The following is a 17746-nucleotide window of genomic DNA, read 5'->3' as shown; positions in this document are numbered from 1 at the left end:
ACAAACCATAAAGCAGGGTACCCAGTCAACGATGAAGTTAGAGCTATCTGTATTCACCAAACTACAAGAATCTTGAATGTTACAACAGATTATAAGGCACTATCTGGCAGCTCAGATATCTTTCTTCTTTTTTGGGGGATTTTGTGTTTTCTCGAAAAGCAATATTAACCCTACGTACATGATAAGAATTCCACCTCGAACGTTCTTATTTGTTTGTTTCTTGAAAAATAGCAAGATCATCGCTTGCTCAGTCCCATTGATTACCACTTGCGCTTGGTATTTATCCTGACCGGCGCACCCCAAGGCACCAACGCTAGGTCACTCGAGTCAGTGGGCTGCTCCTGGAGTGTGGTGCTCAGATCAACTGTGCTGAGGGACTTCGATGAACTAATGCGCCCGACAGAAGAGCTATCAGCGGAGACATAAGCGGGACCTTTGTTCCAAAAGCCAATGGCATCGATGTTCTCGACAACGGTTTTGGCGAGTTGGAACATCTCCCCAATGCCCGAACTACCGACTTCGGCGCCCTGGGGACTCAGATCTTGATCCTCAGTACGAACAGCATAGGCCCCGATGTTTGTACCGAGCAGGTCTGGTGGATACCAGGATTTGTTGCATTCGCCTGGTCTGATGGCCTCGTTTGTTCCGATAATCTCCTCAATTTTGCTGCTGCCGATTGAAGCTTGCCACCACTGCTTCCCATCCTTCACCATTTGCTCGATCGGGGCATTCCGAACTACCATTATCCCTGGGTCTAGAATAGAGGGAATAACCGAGAGCTCTTGGAATTCGATGATGTGTAGAAACAAGTCCTTGCTCCTGTTTGAAAGGTAAGGGTGACGGCTCCACCGTTTCATGATAACTTGATCAATTTTGATCTTCGAGGTGAGAGGGAAACGGACGAGCATTCGAAGTTGTTCATTGTTTGGTTCAACGTAGATGCTGTTTACCATGGCCTGTACAGCTTCGTCAAGTTCCAGATCAATACCAGTAGTGTGTTCAAGAAAGCCTCGTACCCTGGCGGCGGCATCCCAGATTTGCGAAGGGAAACTCAAGTGGACCGTACCCAGGGAGACTTCAGGATAATGAACTAAAGCATGTCCATGCTCACTAACTGAGATGACAAAGGAATTATTGGAATCGTCGACACACCAAAACTCGTATTTGATGCCTCTGTCGCTGTAGTCTGATTCAAACAGACGCCGTTGGTTGACCTTTAGATCTATCAGATAATCAATATCCACAGCAGCAGCTGTTATGCGCTCAAACATCGAGACTGAAGGTGGTGGCAAGGCATGGTCAGGGGAAAATATTTGCTGAACTTCCCTGTAGCTCATCTCCCTTGTTCGCGTCGAATATGGCAGGCTGGGTATGAACATGAGACCGAATTGGATTTCCAGACTCAAAGTACCAGGAAAGCTGCGAGCTGCATCAAGAACTGGCCTCAAGAAATGAAAGAGATCGATTGATGAATTCAGAATGGGTTTCTTCTTCTTTGAAGATTTGGCGGCTGCTTCCGTGGGTAAATCGGTGCTTTTCTGACTCTGTTGCTCAGTTGGCTTGGTCTCAGTTGGCTTGGAATGTACCTTTTGCTTCCAGTAGCTAGCAGTGATGGTGTCAATCCTTCTCTTCCAGGGTGTAGCAGGAACCGTTTTGGTTCTTCCCGTTGCGAGGTCAAGATCAGTGGCTTGAGACTTCCCGTTACTTTCTGTCCCATACTCTGGATCCAAGAAACGAGAGCCTCTTTCACAAGGTCGTTGATGGAACATTGTCTTGTGCAATTTCCGGGTTTGGACTTCCTCTGTTGCAGCCAGTTCCTCTTGAATATCTGGCGTCGCAACTTGGTTCTCATTTTTGAAACTGGATTGTTGTGAATAGCCCCGAGCTAAGTGAGAAGAGACACTTTGGAGTGAGATATCAATGAGATCTTCACGAAGAATAGGCACATTCCCTTCACGTTTGGGAGAGGATTGCCCTCGTTGAACACTGGGCAGAGCGCTGCCAAGCAAGCTAGTAGATAGACCTCTAGCTGCAATGTCACCATAACTACCACTAGAGTCTGGCGCGCTTTGCCCAGTGTCGGAAATTCCTTGGTGAAGACCCTCTTTGTGGCCAAGACTCTCCTCAATATGACGGTGTAGATATTCCATGGCAACTTTTTTGAATTTCTCAGTGGATCCTTGTCCCTGGTGATGCGAATCTTCGCTTGTCGTGTCATGGCTCTCATGCACATAGTCAAAAATAGCCTGACCTGGTCCTAAAGATGAATTTGCAGCGAGGTCCATACAAGCAGGCTCACTGGCAAGCGAGGTCAGAGTCGATGAATGGAGGACACTCGAATTTGGGATTCCTTGAGGTGAAGGAGCATCGCTTTGAGCAGAGTAAGATTGGAGAGTTGAATTCTCCTCATTGGGCTGATCAAGGATATAATCGGCTTCATTACGAGTGAGGGCCTTTCCTATCTGACGTTGGTCATGACGAGTGTTGACAGATTTCCCTGGAACATTTCCGGGGGCTGGCACAAGCGGTTTAAACCGAGAAAGTAGCTGAAGATCACTAGTGGGATTGTTTATTTCACAATCAAGATTGGACAGCGGATTGGGATTCGCATTTTCTTCTGCAATAGTCTCTAACCGCCTGGGTCTAATGCCTGGCTGTGTTTGGGTTGTACTTTGCCTGCGTGAGATGTTGCTCTTTTTGCTGCGGTTCTTGGATATCTCCATCATTTCTTTGAGCTCCTCGATCACTGAATCAACGGTTCTTCCACCTTGAGGTACTATTTGCGTCCTATCGGCTGCAGGAGGAAGAGGGCGAGACAGGCGAGGACGATGAGTTGATACGTCAGGTGTGTCAGCCAGCTCTTGTGTTTGAGGAGATGTAGAGAAAGCTACAGAAGGTCTGCCTGAAGGACTCTGTTGCTGTTTGGAGTCATTTTCACTGCGAAGGATGCTGGTTGGTTGTTTCAATTCTCGATCGGTATGATATGATGCAGAAAGATTGGTGAGTTTTGAAAGACGAGAGATTTTCTTCATGCGCATGACCCCTTCTCGTCGAGCCTGATGAAAAGGTACTTGTCTTCCATCCGGTTCAACTACCAGATAGCGTGTTCCACTCGTAGACATGGAGAGGTCCGACGGTCCCTGGCTCCATCGCGTGGAATTGCTGGATCCTCCAGGTGGAGGCTTGGGCATAGCAGGTTCTCGGGAGGCAGGGCTCTGCGTCGGTGACCCTTGTCGATCATCCACAGTAAGCAAATTACGTTGAAAGACATCAGTGGAGATCCAGTTGTCAACGCTTCTTGCTTGTCCAGCCGATTGAGCATCGCTTTTCCGATCAGAGTTTTTAACTTCGGGTGCGAGATGCTGGTCAATATCCTCAAGAATCACATTTCTTCCTCGACTAATCTCTGGAAATTGATAGTATTTCCAGTCTTTAGTACTGCTCGCCTCGGGGCTTGGGTTCACAGATTGTGGTAGACGAATTTTGTGGATTGGACGGAACTCATTAGTATGGTCGTCAAATTGACAGACTACCAGAGTCATTATTTCTCGGAGAGAAACAGAAGTACATCGCCCAATCAAGATTCGCCACACGGCCGTTTCGCTGATCTTTGAATAGGGCATGATGCGAAAAGTAGCGCTATCCTTGTCCGGAGTCGAGATGATCAGCCCTAGATTGGGGCTTTCGATATAGTCCTAGAGAGGTATTAGCGTGATACATGTCAAGAAATATAATTCAGCATCATACAAAGCATTTATCAAGAGACGTGAGTAGCTGAATTGCGTTATCGTTGTTTTCCTGTTGGCGCGCAGAAACATAAAGACCCCCCTCTTTTCCCGCCGTGATTGTGGTCTCTGTCATTTCAGAAACGCGGACGAACAGGGGTCTAAAATCAGAGGAAATGGGGCCGATGCTTTCCCGGTTGGGAAACCAGGGCGTGGTAATGGGTTCATCAGCGGTTGGTTTTGATATCATGGCATCCACCAGACTTCCCGCATATAAATCCTGTGGGGGGGAAGATGACGCGATCGGAGAGAGACCAATTCTCGGTATCTAGATATGTGCAGGCACGTTAGCATAATGTAGCTTCGGGGACGAGGCATCAGTATCGGTGTTAACATCAATCTCGCAGAAAAGGCTAGTACGTTGATCCGAACGAACTCAACACCGGTTTACAACATACCTCAAGCAAATCATCGTGACGATGCTCTTCAATGTAATTCTGGAACAGGGAAGTGACTTGAATCTCAAAATCCCCATCGAATTGACCACTGAGGACTAGGAGCTAGATCAGATTAGCATAGCCATCATCATAGAATATAGGAAAACTTACATGGCCGTCCCGATCGTATTCGATATTACTCAGAGGAACGCTGGAATTGAGCTCACTGAGAATGAGGGTCAGTCGTGATCTAAACAAGAAGTAAACAGAGGGGACATGATACTTAATCTTGTCTCGGAGTTCTCTGACCTATATGGAGGCTCGTTAGTGCCAGTCCACGTATAACAGAAATTAGTATGATGCGATCGTATAGTCTTACCCCCTCAGTCTCTAGTTCCCAGGGTGAAGCCAACAGTAAAGTCCGTCTGTCGGCCATCTTAAACAGAGCGGTTGGAGAGATGATTTGTATCTGGCACGGCAGATGACGACCCGAAAACGTGGCAATCGACCGTGGCAATCGAAAGTGCGACTATTGCGAATGGATCACAGACAGTTGTGAGCCACTTGGCCAAGGCCGTAAGTAGACTGCGGACTGTTGTAAGCCAACCAATGTAGCTAGATGCAAACTGGAGACTCCTATGTAAGGAATTTTGTCTTTTGTGTGTAGAATTCTGACTTCTGCGAGTAGATGCAAAGTTGATGTGAGTATATGGGTGATTTATATAGTAAATGGGAACTTACCGACGGGAGTAGACCGGATATTGCTGTAAGTAGATAGATAAGTGCTGCGAGGAGGATGAAAGTCGCTGTAAGTTGATTGATGATCTCGCCGCGTTTGAAGTGAAGCCAAACTAACGAGTATGGGATAGTAGTCGGTCTCAAACTAGAATAACGGTTGAGCGATGAGAGTAAACAAGCAACCTAGGTATTCTAAACTGGCGATTGGGCTCTGGGTGGATGTAGATAAGTTCACAACAAATGGAACTCGAATCGTGGCTGGGAGTTGGATTGTGATGGTTGAAACTTGAGTTATGACACCTGGAAGGTGAAAAACGACGCTTAGAAGACGGGGAATTGAATCAAAACGTCAAAAGGACAACCATGATAGAGTAGAATAGGAGCCGAGGAAAGAGTAACGGAAATAAGGGTAGATGAGGGTATGGGATGAAGGTGTGAGGAGCGCCGATATTCGAGCACCGATTATAACCACAGAATGAAGTGGAAGGAGCAATCTAGGACCAGAGTAAGTCACAAGGCATAACACTCGGTTTCCTATACAGAGGCATCAGTCCAGGCTGCTTATTGTATCGTATGGGCGTAAAGATCCGTATGATTATCATAATCACGAAGAATCATCCTGTATACGATATAGGTAAGGATTTTGTATTAAGTCATGACAGCAGCGCACCCATTGTATATAGTCTTTTTCTTTTCGTCGATGCCTAGCGGCAGAAGCCGATAGACAGGGTGTTATGGCTCCTAAAGAGGCTGTCCTGATTAGTGAGTAAACGGAGAACTGGTAAGGAGTAAAGCATACTGGGACTTCTCTAATCAGTATTAACCAGGCGATCTAGGGCTATGAAGCGCACGTGGCAGATAAAGCAGCATAGAAGCTAGAATCGTAGGAATTTGGACTATGCTTCACCTTAATACAATGTTTTGTATTCAAGACTCAGGCCTCTGGGTGGCAGAAAAAACATGTGCAATAACAGACTGGGGGTGTTGGAAAAGCCTAGAAATAGAGTTGCCTATTTGCAATAAGAAGTTCTATCCAGCATGTCACTCTATAAAGGAAAACATTCATATATGCACTATGGGTCTCTAAAGAAAGCAATGGAAGAACTACATATCTTATAGAAACCCAAGGAAGCCGAATTACAGGGGAAGCTTGATATGGAAGAGAGAGCAAAGACGTAGGAAATCTAATACCAAGAAAATCAAGCCTCTAGTATCAGGTAAGACAGTAGCACCCAAAGTACAGAGAGAACAAAAGCAGTAAAGAATGGAAACAGTATAAATGTCCGGAAAGCTAACCGTAATAACACGCACAATGAACTCTAGGCAGAAGGGAGGAACTATGTAAGCACTCTTTGAAGATCTTTTGCACACTAGCAAGCAGCACAGACTTGCCCTCAGGTTCATCACGGTGTAATCGTAACCAGGTAAAAATATGCAGGTCATCAAACGTCATATGTAACAGGGCCAACAAGAGGACAGGGCAAAGAGGCGAGGAACAGGGTTGAGACGAGAGGAAAATGCAAATGCAGAAGAATAGAAATTGAAACAGGTATGCAAACATCGAAAGGTACATGGCCGAATTGAACTCTGCCACGACGGGTATCTGCTGCGAAGGGAAACGAAACGCCATGCAACGGGGAATGGTCTATGAGAATTGAGCGGGAGTGGTAGGTAGAGGGTAGATTGGCTTCGGACACGGGTGGAATCAATCGACGAGGTTGAAAGAAGGGCAGGGGTATTTGGACGGCAGTCTGGGGTTAGTTTGGCGGTATGGTTGAATTTTGAGCAGGGAAGAGAAGAGAAGAGGGGATATCGATAGACTAGTAGTTGAAGGTGTTGAAGGTTGAATTTTGAAACGAAAGAGGGCCGATTGAGTAGTTGACCCAGACACAGCTTGGATCAATCATGGCTCTCTTGTCCCTCCCGGCTTTTATGGAGTCGGATCGCCCATTTCATTTCGGTCTCCGTCTCCTTGAGCTGGGCGAGAATCTCGGCAATATTGGCATTGTGGGACTTGGCAGAGTCAAGGGTATCGCGGAATTCATTCTCTTTCACCTCCTTATACGTGGTGTGTGTGGCAAGAAGCTTCTCATAAGTCTCCTTGAGTGTGTCGAATTCCCTGTTCTTCTGATCTGCAAGCACCTCCAGCCGCTCAGTGGAATGTATATGTGTTTTCTGCGCTTCAGCAATAGTCTCGAACTCAGCCCAGATGGCATCGATGCGTTTCGTGAGTTCCGCCTTATCGCGTTTGGCCGTGCTAGATAGCACGTCGTATTGTGTCTCGTAGTGCTTGGCAATCTCCACTGACCGGGCTTGTTCTCGATTGTGGGTTTCACGCTCCTCGCGCATGGTCTGGTTGGTTTGGGTTGCGCCCATCTCCGCTTCCTGACGCTTCCTGCGCTCGTTCTGGAGTTCTATCCGCATTTCTTCCATCTTCCGGTCTTTCCGTGCAATCGAGTTGAGGTTGGTCTCGTTGACCTGCTCAAGATTCCGTAAGCGCTCGTTCATGTTCTGTTGCTGGATCTTGTAGGCTTCGTTGGTTCTTTGGTACTCCTCCGACCGAGACTTGTATAGCGTGCATTCGCGCGTTAGGCGGGCTATCTCCTCCTGGAGATTGTGGATCACACGACCTGATTTCCCTGTTGCTGCATGGCCGACGGCGGACCACTCCGTTGTGGGGGCGTCGCCATTGGTTGTATCGGCGATGGACGCAGAAAGGATCGAAGGCTGCGACGGAGAAGAGGGGGCATGGTCGTAGTTGCCTGGAGGTCGGAGACTGTAAGCTTGGGAGGCATGAGGCATTGGATCGGAATCACCCACCATTCTGGCCTTCGGAGACCGATTCGTCGTCGCGTAATCCGGCGTGCTGGTGCATATTCAATTGTGTGTCCACATGTGGGAGATTTACTTGTGGCGCTTCTGCACGGATAGGGGGGTCAGCAGCAATCGGTATAAGACTTTTGCTTGGGCTGAGACGCATCATGACCCGTTTGAAGCCCCCCATGGTGAACGCCAGCGCTTGTCATGAGGAAATAGGGCCACGGGATGGGATCAAAAGCAAAACTAATGGGCCTGTGGGAGGAAGGCTCATACCAGTATTTGAGGTTGTTAGAGCTGGAGGTGAGATTGTATGATCTTGCTTAATCATCTAGACATCGCAAGGGAGCCCTTTGAGCAATAAAGGCAGTGTCTCGTGAGATCATCAAAGATCATCGAGACAATCTAGATTCAAAGCTGCAGAATCTTCCGAAAGAACAATGAAATAGCGGTAAAGATGAAGTTGAGAAATAAACAGTTGACCAGTCGATCATGGTTGTTTGTGTTCCACCAGCTCCGCTAAAACGCCACGGCGCTAGAACAGGGGTAAGCGCTGAACAGGTCCGATGTTTCAGTTTCAGTTAGTTCTGATTAGTTTCCTTTTTAATTTTGACGGATCGGTTGGTCTTGGAAAGTGCTTCGTATATGGTATTGATTGTGATTCTACTCCGTAGATATAATTTATTGCTTCCTTTACGCCCGGGTGACCCTATATATCGGCGATATTCAAGGGGTTATTTATTCTATATACAGGAAGGTATGCCCATTTTGCGTGAATGCATGACTGATTCCTTTGCACCAAACACCGACTTCAGAACTCAAACGAAAGACCCCAAACAACTACACAAGATAGGCCAACAGACCAACGACACCCATCACTAATTGCACAGAGTATGTGGCTGTCGAAACCGCACCACTCTGCGCACCGTCGGTAGCTGATGCCTCCTTGTGGTTGATGATTTCAGTTCCGGTAGGCCCTGAGGTCTCTGTGGAGGTGGCACTGGCCGAACGAGATGGGCTGCCAGAAGGGCTGCCGGATGGAGGTGCAGAGGAACCGATCAGAGCCTTGCTACCGGTACTGGTCAGGGTGGTTGGCGGTGTTGGGGTCGTTTGGGTACTTTGTTCGGTCGTCTGGGTGTTGGGAGGAGGGGTAGTATCAGTGCCAGTAGTTGTGTCAGCAGTAGTTGTGCCAGCAGTAGTTGTACCAGTAGTAGTCGTGTCGGCAGTAGTTGTGCCAGCAGTAGTCGTGCCGGCAGTAGTGGTGGTGCCACCAGTAGTGGTGCCAGTGCTCGGGATGGTCTCATTCTCTTTAGGCTCGTCGACCATTGGCTTGCCACCTGATTTCAAGAGGGCAGTGTAGTTGGTCTGGTCACCCTGTGTGATTTGGAATGCATAGGTTTGTCCTTCTTTGATGTCGCTATCAGGGGTCCAGGTGAAGGAACCGTCCTTGCCCTGATCGGTGATGGCCTTCATGTCCTTCAAGTTACCTGAGCTTCCTTGGCGGAGGAGGATGATCACAGGCTGGAAGAGGTCAGCTTGATTACTTGAAGAGAGGTAAGGAATAGGAATATCTAACTTTATCTTCAGCGGCACCAGTCCATGTTAGAGTCACAGGCTTTCCAGCTTCGAGGGGATCCTTGGGCCAGGAAGTGAAAGACAGAGGGTCGGCGGCGAGGCCCAAGGTCATTAAAGAAGCCATGACGGCAATAGTCTTGTAGGAGAAGTACATTGTGTCAAAAGCTCGTCAATCTGGGGTTGGGTGTTAATGAAAGTGAGGCTGTATTAGACACAGAGAGAGAGCCGTATTGAGAACTTGGACAGGTTAGCAACGGGCGAAGGAGCAAGTCCCAGGTGGCGCATCGCGATTCTTATCTGGCGGCAAGAATTGCCTGGATCTATTCCAGTCCCACAAAATTGAGCTTGAACGTCTCTGGTTGGAATTCGAACTTGGAGATCCAAGGGCATTTTGGTGGAATGTTGCATTCCTATAGTCCGGAGGATGAGGCATCAACCTGTGGCATCAGAAAAGCATGTCCCTTACAATGTTTGTGGAATGCCTCCCCGTGACTATTGGAAATCAGATTGTTCAGACCAGGCTACATCGATTCTTTGTCCGGCCTGACGATCGTCGGTTCAATGGCGAGGGTGTGAAATCTCATGCTGTCATTCGGAAGATTCGATCTCAACGACCAGGTGGCTGCGGGATGGCTCCTATTTTCCCATATGGCTCAGCTCCATGAGGAGGATTCGGCCAGACATCATGGCGTACATAGCTTGCCGATGAACAGGCTGAAGTCTGGTGGCCCAATGGTACAAGTTGCGCGAGTATGTTGGAATGCCATCCCTTCCCGAATTGTTTGGGTGGGGTTCGGCCTGTAGGGCTCTGGGAGACTCCAAGAATCAGTTTCTGAAGGCTGTCAGGAATTTCTCGAGCCTTGATAGAACAGAAAGTTCATACCAAGGGGTTTCGCATAGCGTGGTAGAGTTCTGGGGAGATTGAGGTGGCTTGATCGCCATTCAAACAGACAGGCCCAGGGAATACTACCTAATGCATCCAGTCTCTGCAAATACTTAACCTCAGTATTGATCTGAGTATATGAGTACAGTCCAAGTATGGCAAAATCTATGGAAAAAAAAAAACCCAAAATCTGCCCTAATATGAGGATATGTGGAGCTAAAAGGATGCAATATACCGATATCAAGGATCGAGATAACCCATATATATCATAAGGTACGGGTTATCATTCTCAAAGCGAAATCTTCGCAATATTTCCTTTGGCTACACAATCATCACATTTCGAAATCGAGGTCAATCTTTGGCAAATGTTGGCCTTCCAATTTTGTGTCAGTTGGCATTGCGATTATTGTTGCGAAGGGCCATACCTCATGTTTAGTCTTTGTTCCGTGGACTCTAGGGTTGGATCCGCAACCAGGGGCTTGTTTACGTAGGTGATCGTTTCTTGTCACAGTATTAATCTATGTAGATATCTCTATACCCCGCAATGTCTGGGAGCTACGACCCTTGGAAGAGATTTATTGTCAAACAAATTGAATTGGTATACGCTGGAAAATAACAACACTTAGAACTCCCACAATCCCCGCATGAAACACCCAGGACCAGAGTCCACACCGCCATCCTCCTCTAATAGACGATCTGTGAAGATGCGCTTGGGGATCTGGTACTCAACAACAGGAATCTTTTTCAGGTTTCTCTCCTCCACTCCAAGGTCTGCAGTCACCATGCCCTGATACGTGTGATCGAGGAAATCTTCCAGACTATATGCTTGCTTTGTGAACTGTTCGGAAATGATGCGTGCAATGGATGCAACATTGGGATGGAAGTGAGACTGGAGAGTCTCGATTTCCCAAAGACTGCTCTCAATGGCGTCGGTCAGGTTGGGGTCGGTTTCATTGGGATCGAAGGGATCATCCATGCCTTCCCTTTCCACTTCCTCGAGGAGGTCCTTGTCGCGAATCGATCGGTGAAGCATGAATGTCGTTGTGGGGTGGCTTTTGAAAAAGTTGTACATGAAAGGAACAATCACCACAATGGCGGAGGGAGGGGCGTTCAACGAGAGACGAGCGAGACGCTTGATAAAGCTGGCAACCAGTGTGGCAGGAAGATGGCTCGAGGACAAAAAGGTGTTAAGCAGTCGGAAGAATCGTGACCGGTGCTTGGAGTGCAGCAGCTCGGCATCCAAGAGAGAGTACAGCTTTGCGTAGAACTGTGGATAGTCCAAATTCTTTTCCTGGATCAGGTAGAAGAGACCAGACAATGCGAGGAGAGATGTCGCACCGCCGACATTGTATGAGTCCGTCAAGAAATCCATCAGTAGCTCCGGTCGGTTAAACCATGGCTCAATGTTGTGCACCATCATGCGCAGCAGGCTCTTGCGCTGCGATTGCGAGAGGTTGTTTCGTAGGATGGCCAGCCACGCCTCCTGTGCCTGCTTTCTGTGGGAGGTTGCCGACACTAGACGCTTATTCTTGGTATCTCGTTTCGCATAGAAGTTTTCGAACTTGTGGTCCGCCCCGGGTACCTCATCGCATGCTTGAAGGATCTTGATCAGGATTTCAAGGGTTTCGGGGGATCGTTTCGTAGAGGCATAGTCACTGATACGGGTTAGCAATGAAACGGGATGATGGAAGAAAGCTAGACGTACGTCATCTGTGTGAATGTATAGTATCTCACATCCTCGTATTCCTTCACGAACTTGGTGACAGCCTCGAACTGTAGATCATCGCCATTGTGTGCCTCAATGATGGCCGCAAAGATATCCTTGAAGAAACCCGTCGACCACACGCTGTTCTCGGTACCGGGGATATGGGCGAGGCGTTCTTTGACAATGCGCATACTAAGTGTCAAAGCAGCAATCTAGAATCGTCAGTGAAAAGAACCACCGGCAAAACAGAGCATCATTACCTGAGAGGAAGTATCTGCCTCGCGCATGATAGCTACGAGAGCATTCTGATAATCAATGCATCTTTCCTTCAGCCATGCCACAACGATTTTCTCGTTCTCAGCGGCGCGGCTTGACTCGGTCAAATGTCCTCCGGCGATCAATCGACTGAAAACACGGCAGAGAGACACGGCCGCAGCCATCTCAGGTTTTTCAGCCGACTTTGCGACATTTAGCATCGAGAGCAGAGTTGCAATATTGTTATAACCCTTTCGCGACTCCGCAATCTGATCCTCTAGCTCTTGAATAGTAGAAAGTGTCTCGGCGAACTTGTCCTCAGCAACAGCTCGGCGCTTGGAGGATGGGGCGCTGGCATTCTTGCCACTCTTGCGCTTCTTGGAGCTTGAATCCGTCACAGGTGCAGGCATTTTGTCCAGGCGTCTTGTAGCGTACTGTGAATAGATTCACTATCTGCAACTTTTTTTTATCGTTTGGACCATCTCGGAGGGGGAGTTTTTCCGAGGCACGGAACCACCACCCGAAACGGCTAGCGTCTTCACCTCCTAGCCATCCCGAACCTCAAGTCTCCTCAGTTCCATTCACCCACCCCGTTGACCAAGATTCTTTCATCTGCAACAATGGCTTCACGTCTCGCTAAGAGCGCCATTGGTACGCTTTATACGATCTCCGACCGTCTGATCGACTCGATCCCTCTGGTTACTAACTTACCCTAGGCGCATCCCGACTCCGACCGGCTCTTCCCGCCCGTGGTGTCCCTGCCGTCACTGCCAACCTGACCTCCTCTCGTCAGGCTTCTAATGTTCCCGCCGAGGATCCCGCCAAGAAGGCGCAGTCGATTCTGAACGCCATCCCCGGCAACTCTCTGGTCACCAAGACCGCTACCCTGTCTGCCGCCGCCGGTCTGTCCATTGCCGCCATCAGCAACGAGCTGTACGTCATGAACGAGGAGACTGTCGCTGCTTTCTGTCTGCTGTCTGTCTTCACCGCCGTTGGCAAGTACGGTGGTCCCGCTTACCGCGAGTGGGCCGAGGGTCAGGTCCAGAAGCACAAGGATATCTTGAACGCTGCCCGTGCCGACCACACCAACGCTGTTCAGCAGCGCATCGACAACGTCTCCCAGATGTCCGGCGTTGTTGAGGTCACCAAGCAGCTGTTCGCTGTTTCCAAGGTACGAATAATCGGTTATTCACGTTGAGACTAGGGTCGGTTGTTGACAGTACGTTGCAGGAAACCGCCCAGCTCGAGGCCCAGGCCTACGAGCTTCAGCAGCGCACTGCCCTCGCTGCCGAGGCCAAGCAGGTCCTCGACTCGTGGGTTCGCTACGAGAACCAGGTCAAGCAGCGCCAGCAGCGTGAGCTTGCCCAGTCTGTTATTGCCAAGATCCAGAAGGAGCTCGAGAGCCCCAAGGTTCTGCAGCAGATTCTCCAGCAGAGCGTTGCTGATGTTGAGCGTAAGTGATCTACCAAATGATCGATATATTGACGAATGCTAACGATTTCTAGGCATCATGGCTGCCAAGGCCTAAATAATAGGCTCAGTAGCTCACTGCATTCGGCATTGTGTACAAAACTATAAGGGCTATTTGCATACGCCGAGTTAGATCTTGCAATACCATTTTTTGATCCTTGATAAATCTGGGCAGACATGGACGACATGTTCTCAAGCGAGTTGAGCTCGGAAATACCCTGAGACTGATTGATGTCTGGCATATCACATTGCTTGGGATCTTTTCACTCTTTTCGTAGAACAGTTTGACTCAGATATGATACAACGACCGTGCTTCAGAGTGTTTTCCAGAATGTCTCTACCTAATGGCACCTTAGAGCCACCTAAATGTAAACATTGCACTGCATACCATCTCTATTCCCCGAACGAACGATATGCCCATGTGGCACCCATAGCGCCTTATGATATGCAGGGACCAATGCAGCCCGCCACCCGTGGAGAATGCGATTAGATCTATATACTCATGTTTCTTCAGGAACTGGTCTTTTCCTATTCACGCCGTCCGATAATGTATTCAATATTCAATCTATTGTGTGCGACCCATAGGCGCCAGCCAAGACTCGGACCCCAGTCAGCAGAGCGATCAGCACCACAGCCGCCCTGATCCGTACACAGCCACGGTTGTTGTTCAGATTTATTTTTAAAATCTACATCTTATGCTCAGCCCTACAAATCGTCCCCTTAAAGACCCTGGAAGGCAACCCTCACATCCACCCAAACCACCTGGATCCACCCCGGCCGCGATCCGATAAGTAGATACGCATCATGCCCTCGCTCCGCAACATCCTACACAAACGCGACGGGCTCAGCACTGAACACCCAGCCCAAAATGTCCCAACAACACCCCCAGCACCGGAGCTCAAGCTCGTCCGCTCAGACACACATACACAGGAGATAATCATCCCCCCAGCTTACCCAGCTGACTCTAACACATACCTCACATCACCAACCCAGGAGGACGGTTGTCTCTCCCCCCAGTCTCCCCATTCACCACGACGCAGTTTCCAGTTCTTCCATCGCTCCCCGGCTAGGCCATCCTCGGCATCTTCCCAGTCGCCGCCCCATCGCGAGCGCCGTCTCTCGAATCTCCTCCACCTCGACCACCGCAGTCGTAGTAACTCCCGAGACTCCTCGGCTAACATACCCGCGGATCTGCCGCAGATCGAAGACAATCACGGTGCCAGTAAACAGGAGCGCGAGGCGCAATGGGAACAGAGAGCTACGGTGCTTGTGCAGTGGAATCCGCAATTCGCGCATTCAGGCTCGTCATTGGCTGGGCAGCAGGGTGAGAGAGAGGCGATGGGCTTGGGGCTGGGACTGGAGCCACAAGCTCGACCGAGAAGTTCGAGTCAAACTCGCATTATCGCGGGTCCGACGGAAGATGTAGGTGTTTGATATAATGCATATATTTTCGCGTGGTGCGCTTGGAATGTGCAACTAACTTGAATACAGGTCAATATTCAAGAGGCGATTCGACTGCATGAATCTGGTGGTGGGTTTATGTCTCTTTGATGTAGATTGAGGATGCATTTTGACGTGGAACATAGATCTCGAGCGATCAACTCAGATGTTCGGACAACTCGCTGATCCCAATGGCGCAAATAACCCATTGAGTCAGGTACTCTTTGGCCTAGCTTTACGGTAATAACACGCTCGGCGCTTTTACTGTTGGCGATATACTAATGGCTATCTATCTAGACATGGATGGGGTTGTCCTCAAGATACAGCACGTGCCGTTACTTACCTCTCCGCCGCAGCATCCAACTCAGCCGCCGTCGAGGCAGAGGCGTTGCATGCCGGAGTTAAGAAAGGCGGATCTGCTAAAGGCGAGCTCGTTCTGGCCATGTACGAGCTAGCAAACTGCTTCCGCAATGGATGGGGACTGGCCAAGGATCCTGCTGCTGCTAGACAGTATTACGAGACTGCGGCCAACTTGGGTGACACTGATGCCATGAATGAAGTTGGATGGTGTTACCTCGAGGGCTTTGGGGGAAAGAAAGATAAGGTGCGTGCAATGTTTACTCTTGCGTTGGCCATATATTTTGTAGCCATGCTGACCAGATTTATAGTTCAAAGCAGCCAAGTATTACAGACTTGCTGAGGAGAACGGATGTCCTACTATTGGGAATTCATGGTATGTCCAGACAACGATGAGAGTATGAACTTCAAATCTAACAGACACCATAGGATCTGGAAAGACAAGTACAATCCGAAATAATTGATCTGCTTCTGAAACGATAGTCAACGACTCTACGATTGATATGTTTCACCTTGCGTTGACTAATACATCTTTGCCTTTCTTACATGCGACGTGTAAGATCGAGCCACGATGACTTTATGTTCCAGAGCTTGTATATTTACCTCACAGCTCTTCATGTACAATCCCTCCGGGGCTGCTTTGCTTGCGCAACCACATTAGGAATAATTCCATCAGTTACACCAGCTTTCTCTCCGTCAAAAATAACCGCAATCTCCTCAAGCGATCTCCCCCTAGTCTCGGGATACGTCTTCCAAACAACAATCAAGACAATAAGCAACACAACCAAAAACACGAAATAGTACTTCCAAGAAATACTCTCAAACGCAATAGGATTAATCAACTGATTGAAGACCAATGCCAAATAATTCGAGATCGTCGAGATAGCCACGCCCTTAGCCCGCAACTCGGTCGTCCAGATCTCAGCAGGGTATGCGAGAAGCAGCGGCGTGAAGGCAATGTCGTAGCCTGCATAATAGATGAACAGGAACGGGATAACGGCTGTTCCCACACCGCTGGTACGCGACGTAGCGAAGCTACCTGACAACGCGGTGATAAGGATGTAACTGATCAGCATTATCACAGTTGACGTGAGGAACAGGGCACGCCGGCCGGCGCGGTCGACAAGACAGGCGCCAACTATGCTCATGATCAGATTCCAGAGTTGGAGGAAGCCGTTTATCAGAGTTTGTTCGGTCGTTGAAGTGATGCCGATTGTGTTGAGGATCATAGTTAGGTAGTATGAGACGACTCCACTGGAATCATTCAATTAGCAACCTTGCCCTCCAGTAATCCCGCGTCACAAAGGTAGAAGCGAAATCAAGCCAGGACTTACCCCCCATTCCACTGGGCAAAGACACCGAGAGAAACACTCAAGAACAACCGGTATCGATTTCCGGGCGTTTTCACACAATCGATCCACCGCGATTCGTACTGAGTCTTGCGTTCCAGCGCCAGACCTTGGCTAATCTCATCGATCTCAAAAGCCACCAACTTAGAGTCCTCGTCACCCCCAGCATGGAATGCAACCAAAATGCTCCTCGCCTCATCAGCCCGCCCGCGCCTGATCAGCCAACGCGGGGACTCGGGCACAAGTAACGTCCCCGGCAAAGCAAGCAGCGGCAACGCAATCTGCATAACCACAGGAAGGCGCCACGCCCAGCTACTCTGCACATTCCTCATTCCGAAGGAAATCCACGCCGACAGCAAAGACCCCACATAGTACTGACACATATAGATAGCAGTAACCAGCGAGCGATGAGAAGGATACGCGATCTCCGTGACAAGGATAACCGCGCACTGGAACCAGGCTCCAGCAATACCGATCAACAGCCGGGAGTAGATGAAACTATTAGCATTCGGAGCTGCAGTCTGCAAACTCACACCGACGACCATGAAGAGATACCCGGCGAGAATGGTGGGCTTACGGCCAAAGCGGTTAGCGGACCAAGCCTGTATAGGCAGAAAGAGCATGCTGCCGATGTTTTGCAGGGCATTTATGAAGCCGAGCTTTATGCCTGTTGGTTGGGACATGAAGGTTTGCCATTGGGACAGGGATTGCAGGCTGTTCATTAGGGAGATGTCATAGCCGACTGTACTGGAGAACAGGATTAGGCTTGCGATTAGGCTATTTAGGTGGATGAGGTGGGTGGTTTTCCACCATGGTTTGGTGTTCTGGGGGAGGACCTTAGAATTTTGTTAGTTTCTTGGACCTTCAATGGTTATATATTCATACCGATGCGAGTCCGGAGACTGCTTTTGTGGACTTGTCTTTCATAGTGAGTCACTTGGAAATTAGAATTCAAAAAGGAGGCGGCGAGCACCTGTATCCCGCGCTGCTTTCTG

The 17746-nt window shown here is 49.0% G+C and overlaps 8 protein-coding genes across 8 annotated transcripts; 3 read left to right on the top strand and 5 right to left on the bottom strand.

The window, feature by feature from the left end:
* Nucleotides 1-260: 260 nt before the first annotated feature.
* N7457_006305 (uncharacterized protein) lies at nt 261-4598 on the bottom strand (the record flags this gene model as incomplete). Its single annotated transcript, XM_057177349.1, has 5 exons — nt 261-3695; nt 3748-4053; nt 4184-4285; nt 4334-4471; nt 4542-4598. 5 exons carry the CDS (start codon nt 4596-4598, stop codon nt 261-263), a joined length of 4038 nt encoding a protein of 1345 aa, XP_057031651.1.
* A 2201-nt stretch (nt 4599-6799) lies between these two features.
* On the bottom strand, nt 6800-7904 carry N7457_006304 (uncharacterized protein; the record flags this gene model as incomplete). Its single annotated transcript, XM_057177348.1, has 2 exons — nt 6800-7662; nt 7721-7904. The coding sequence occupies 2 exons, from the start codon at nt 7902-7904 to the stop codon at nt 6800-6802; spliced, it is 1047 nt and encodes a 348-aa protein (XP_057031650.1).
* Nucleotides 7905-8557: 653 nt separating this feature from the next.
* N7457_006303 (GPI anchored serine-threonine rich family protein) lies at nt 8558-9446 on the bottom strand (the record flags this gene model as incomplete). Its single annotated transcript, XM_057177347.1, has 2 exons — nt 8558-9238; nt 9294-9446. The coding sequence occupies 2 exons, from the start codon at nt 9444-9446 to the stop codon at nt 8558-8560; spliced, it is 834 nt and encodes a 277-aa protein (XP_057031649.1).
* Nucleotides 9447-9759: 313 nt separating this feature from the next.
* N7457_006302 (uncharacterized protein) lies at nt 9760-9957 on the top strand (the record flags this gene model as incomplete). Its single annotated transcript, XM_057177346.1, has 1 exon — nt 9760-9957. The coding sequence occupies one exon, from the start codon at nt 9760-9762 to the stop codon at nt 9955-9957; it is 198 nt and encodes a 65-aa protein (XP_057031648.1).
* Nucleotides 9958-10797: 840 nt separating this feature from the next.
* noc4 (ribosome biosynthesis protein NOC4) lies at nt 10798-12545 on the bottom strand (the record flags this gene model as incomplete). Its single annotated transcript, XM_057177345.1, has 3 exons — nt 10798-11830; nt 11881-12092; nt 12141-12545. 3 exons carry the CDS (start codon nt 12543-12545, stop codon nt 10798-10800), a joined length of 1650 nt encoding a protein of 549 aa, XP_057031647.1.
* A 210-nt stretch (nt 12546-12755) lies between these two features.
* On the top strand, nt 12756-13663 carry atp4 (F1F0 ATP synthase subunit 4; the record flags this gene model as incomplete). Its single annotated transcript, XM_057177344.1, has 4 exons — nt 12756-12786; nt 12852-13306; nt 13366-13588; nt 13641-13663. 4 exons carry the CDS (start codon nt 12756-12758, stop codon nt 13661-13663), a joined length of 732 nt encoding a protein of 243 aa, XP_057031646.1.
* Nucleotides 13664-14409: 746 nt separating this feature from the next.
* N7457_006299 (tetratricopeptide repeat protein) lies at nt 14410-15862 on the top strand (the record flags this gene model as incomplete). The annotated part of the gene is made up of 6 exons (XM_057177343.1): nt 14410-15027; nt 15097-15136; nt 15192-15285; nt 15343-15649; nt 15714-15778; nt 15832-15862. The coding sequence occupies 6 exons, from the start codon at nt 14410-14412 to the stop codon at nt 15860-15862; spliced, it is 1155 nt and encodes a 384-aa protein (XP_057031645.1).
* Nucleotides 15863-16016: 154 nt separating this feature from the next.
* N7457_006298 (Major facilitator superfamily domain general substrate transporter) lies at nt 16017-17678 on the bottom strand (the record flags this gene model as incomplete). The annotated part of the gene is made up of 3 exons (XM_057177342.1): nt 16017-16656; nt 16737-17587; nt 17637-17678. The coding sequence occupies 3 exons, from the start codon at nt 17676-17678 to the stop codon at nt 16017-16019; spliced, it is 1533 nt and encodes a 510-aa protein (XP_057031644.1).
* Between the last annotated feature and the right edge of the window lie 68 nt (nt 17679-17746).

Source organism: Penicillium paradoxum (genome assembly GCF_028828445.1).
Source record: "Penicillium paradoxum strain IBT 22861 chromosome Unknown utg000005l_segment0_segment0, whole genome shotgun sequence".
Lineage (NCBI taxonomy): Eukaryota > Fungi > Ascomycota > Eurotiomycetes > Eurotiales > Aspergillaceae > Penicillium > Penicillium paradoxum.
This window is presented reverse-complemented; position numbering and strand designations above follow the sequence as displayed.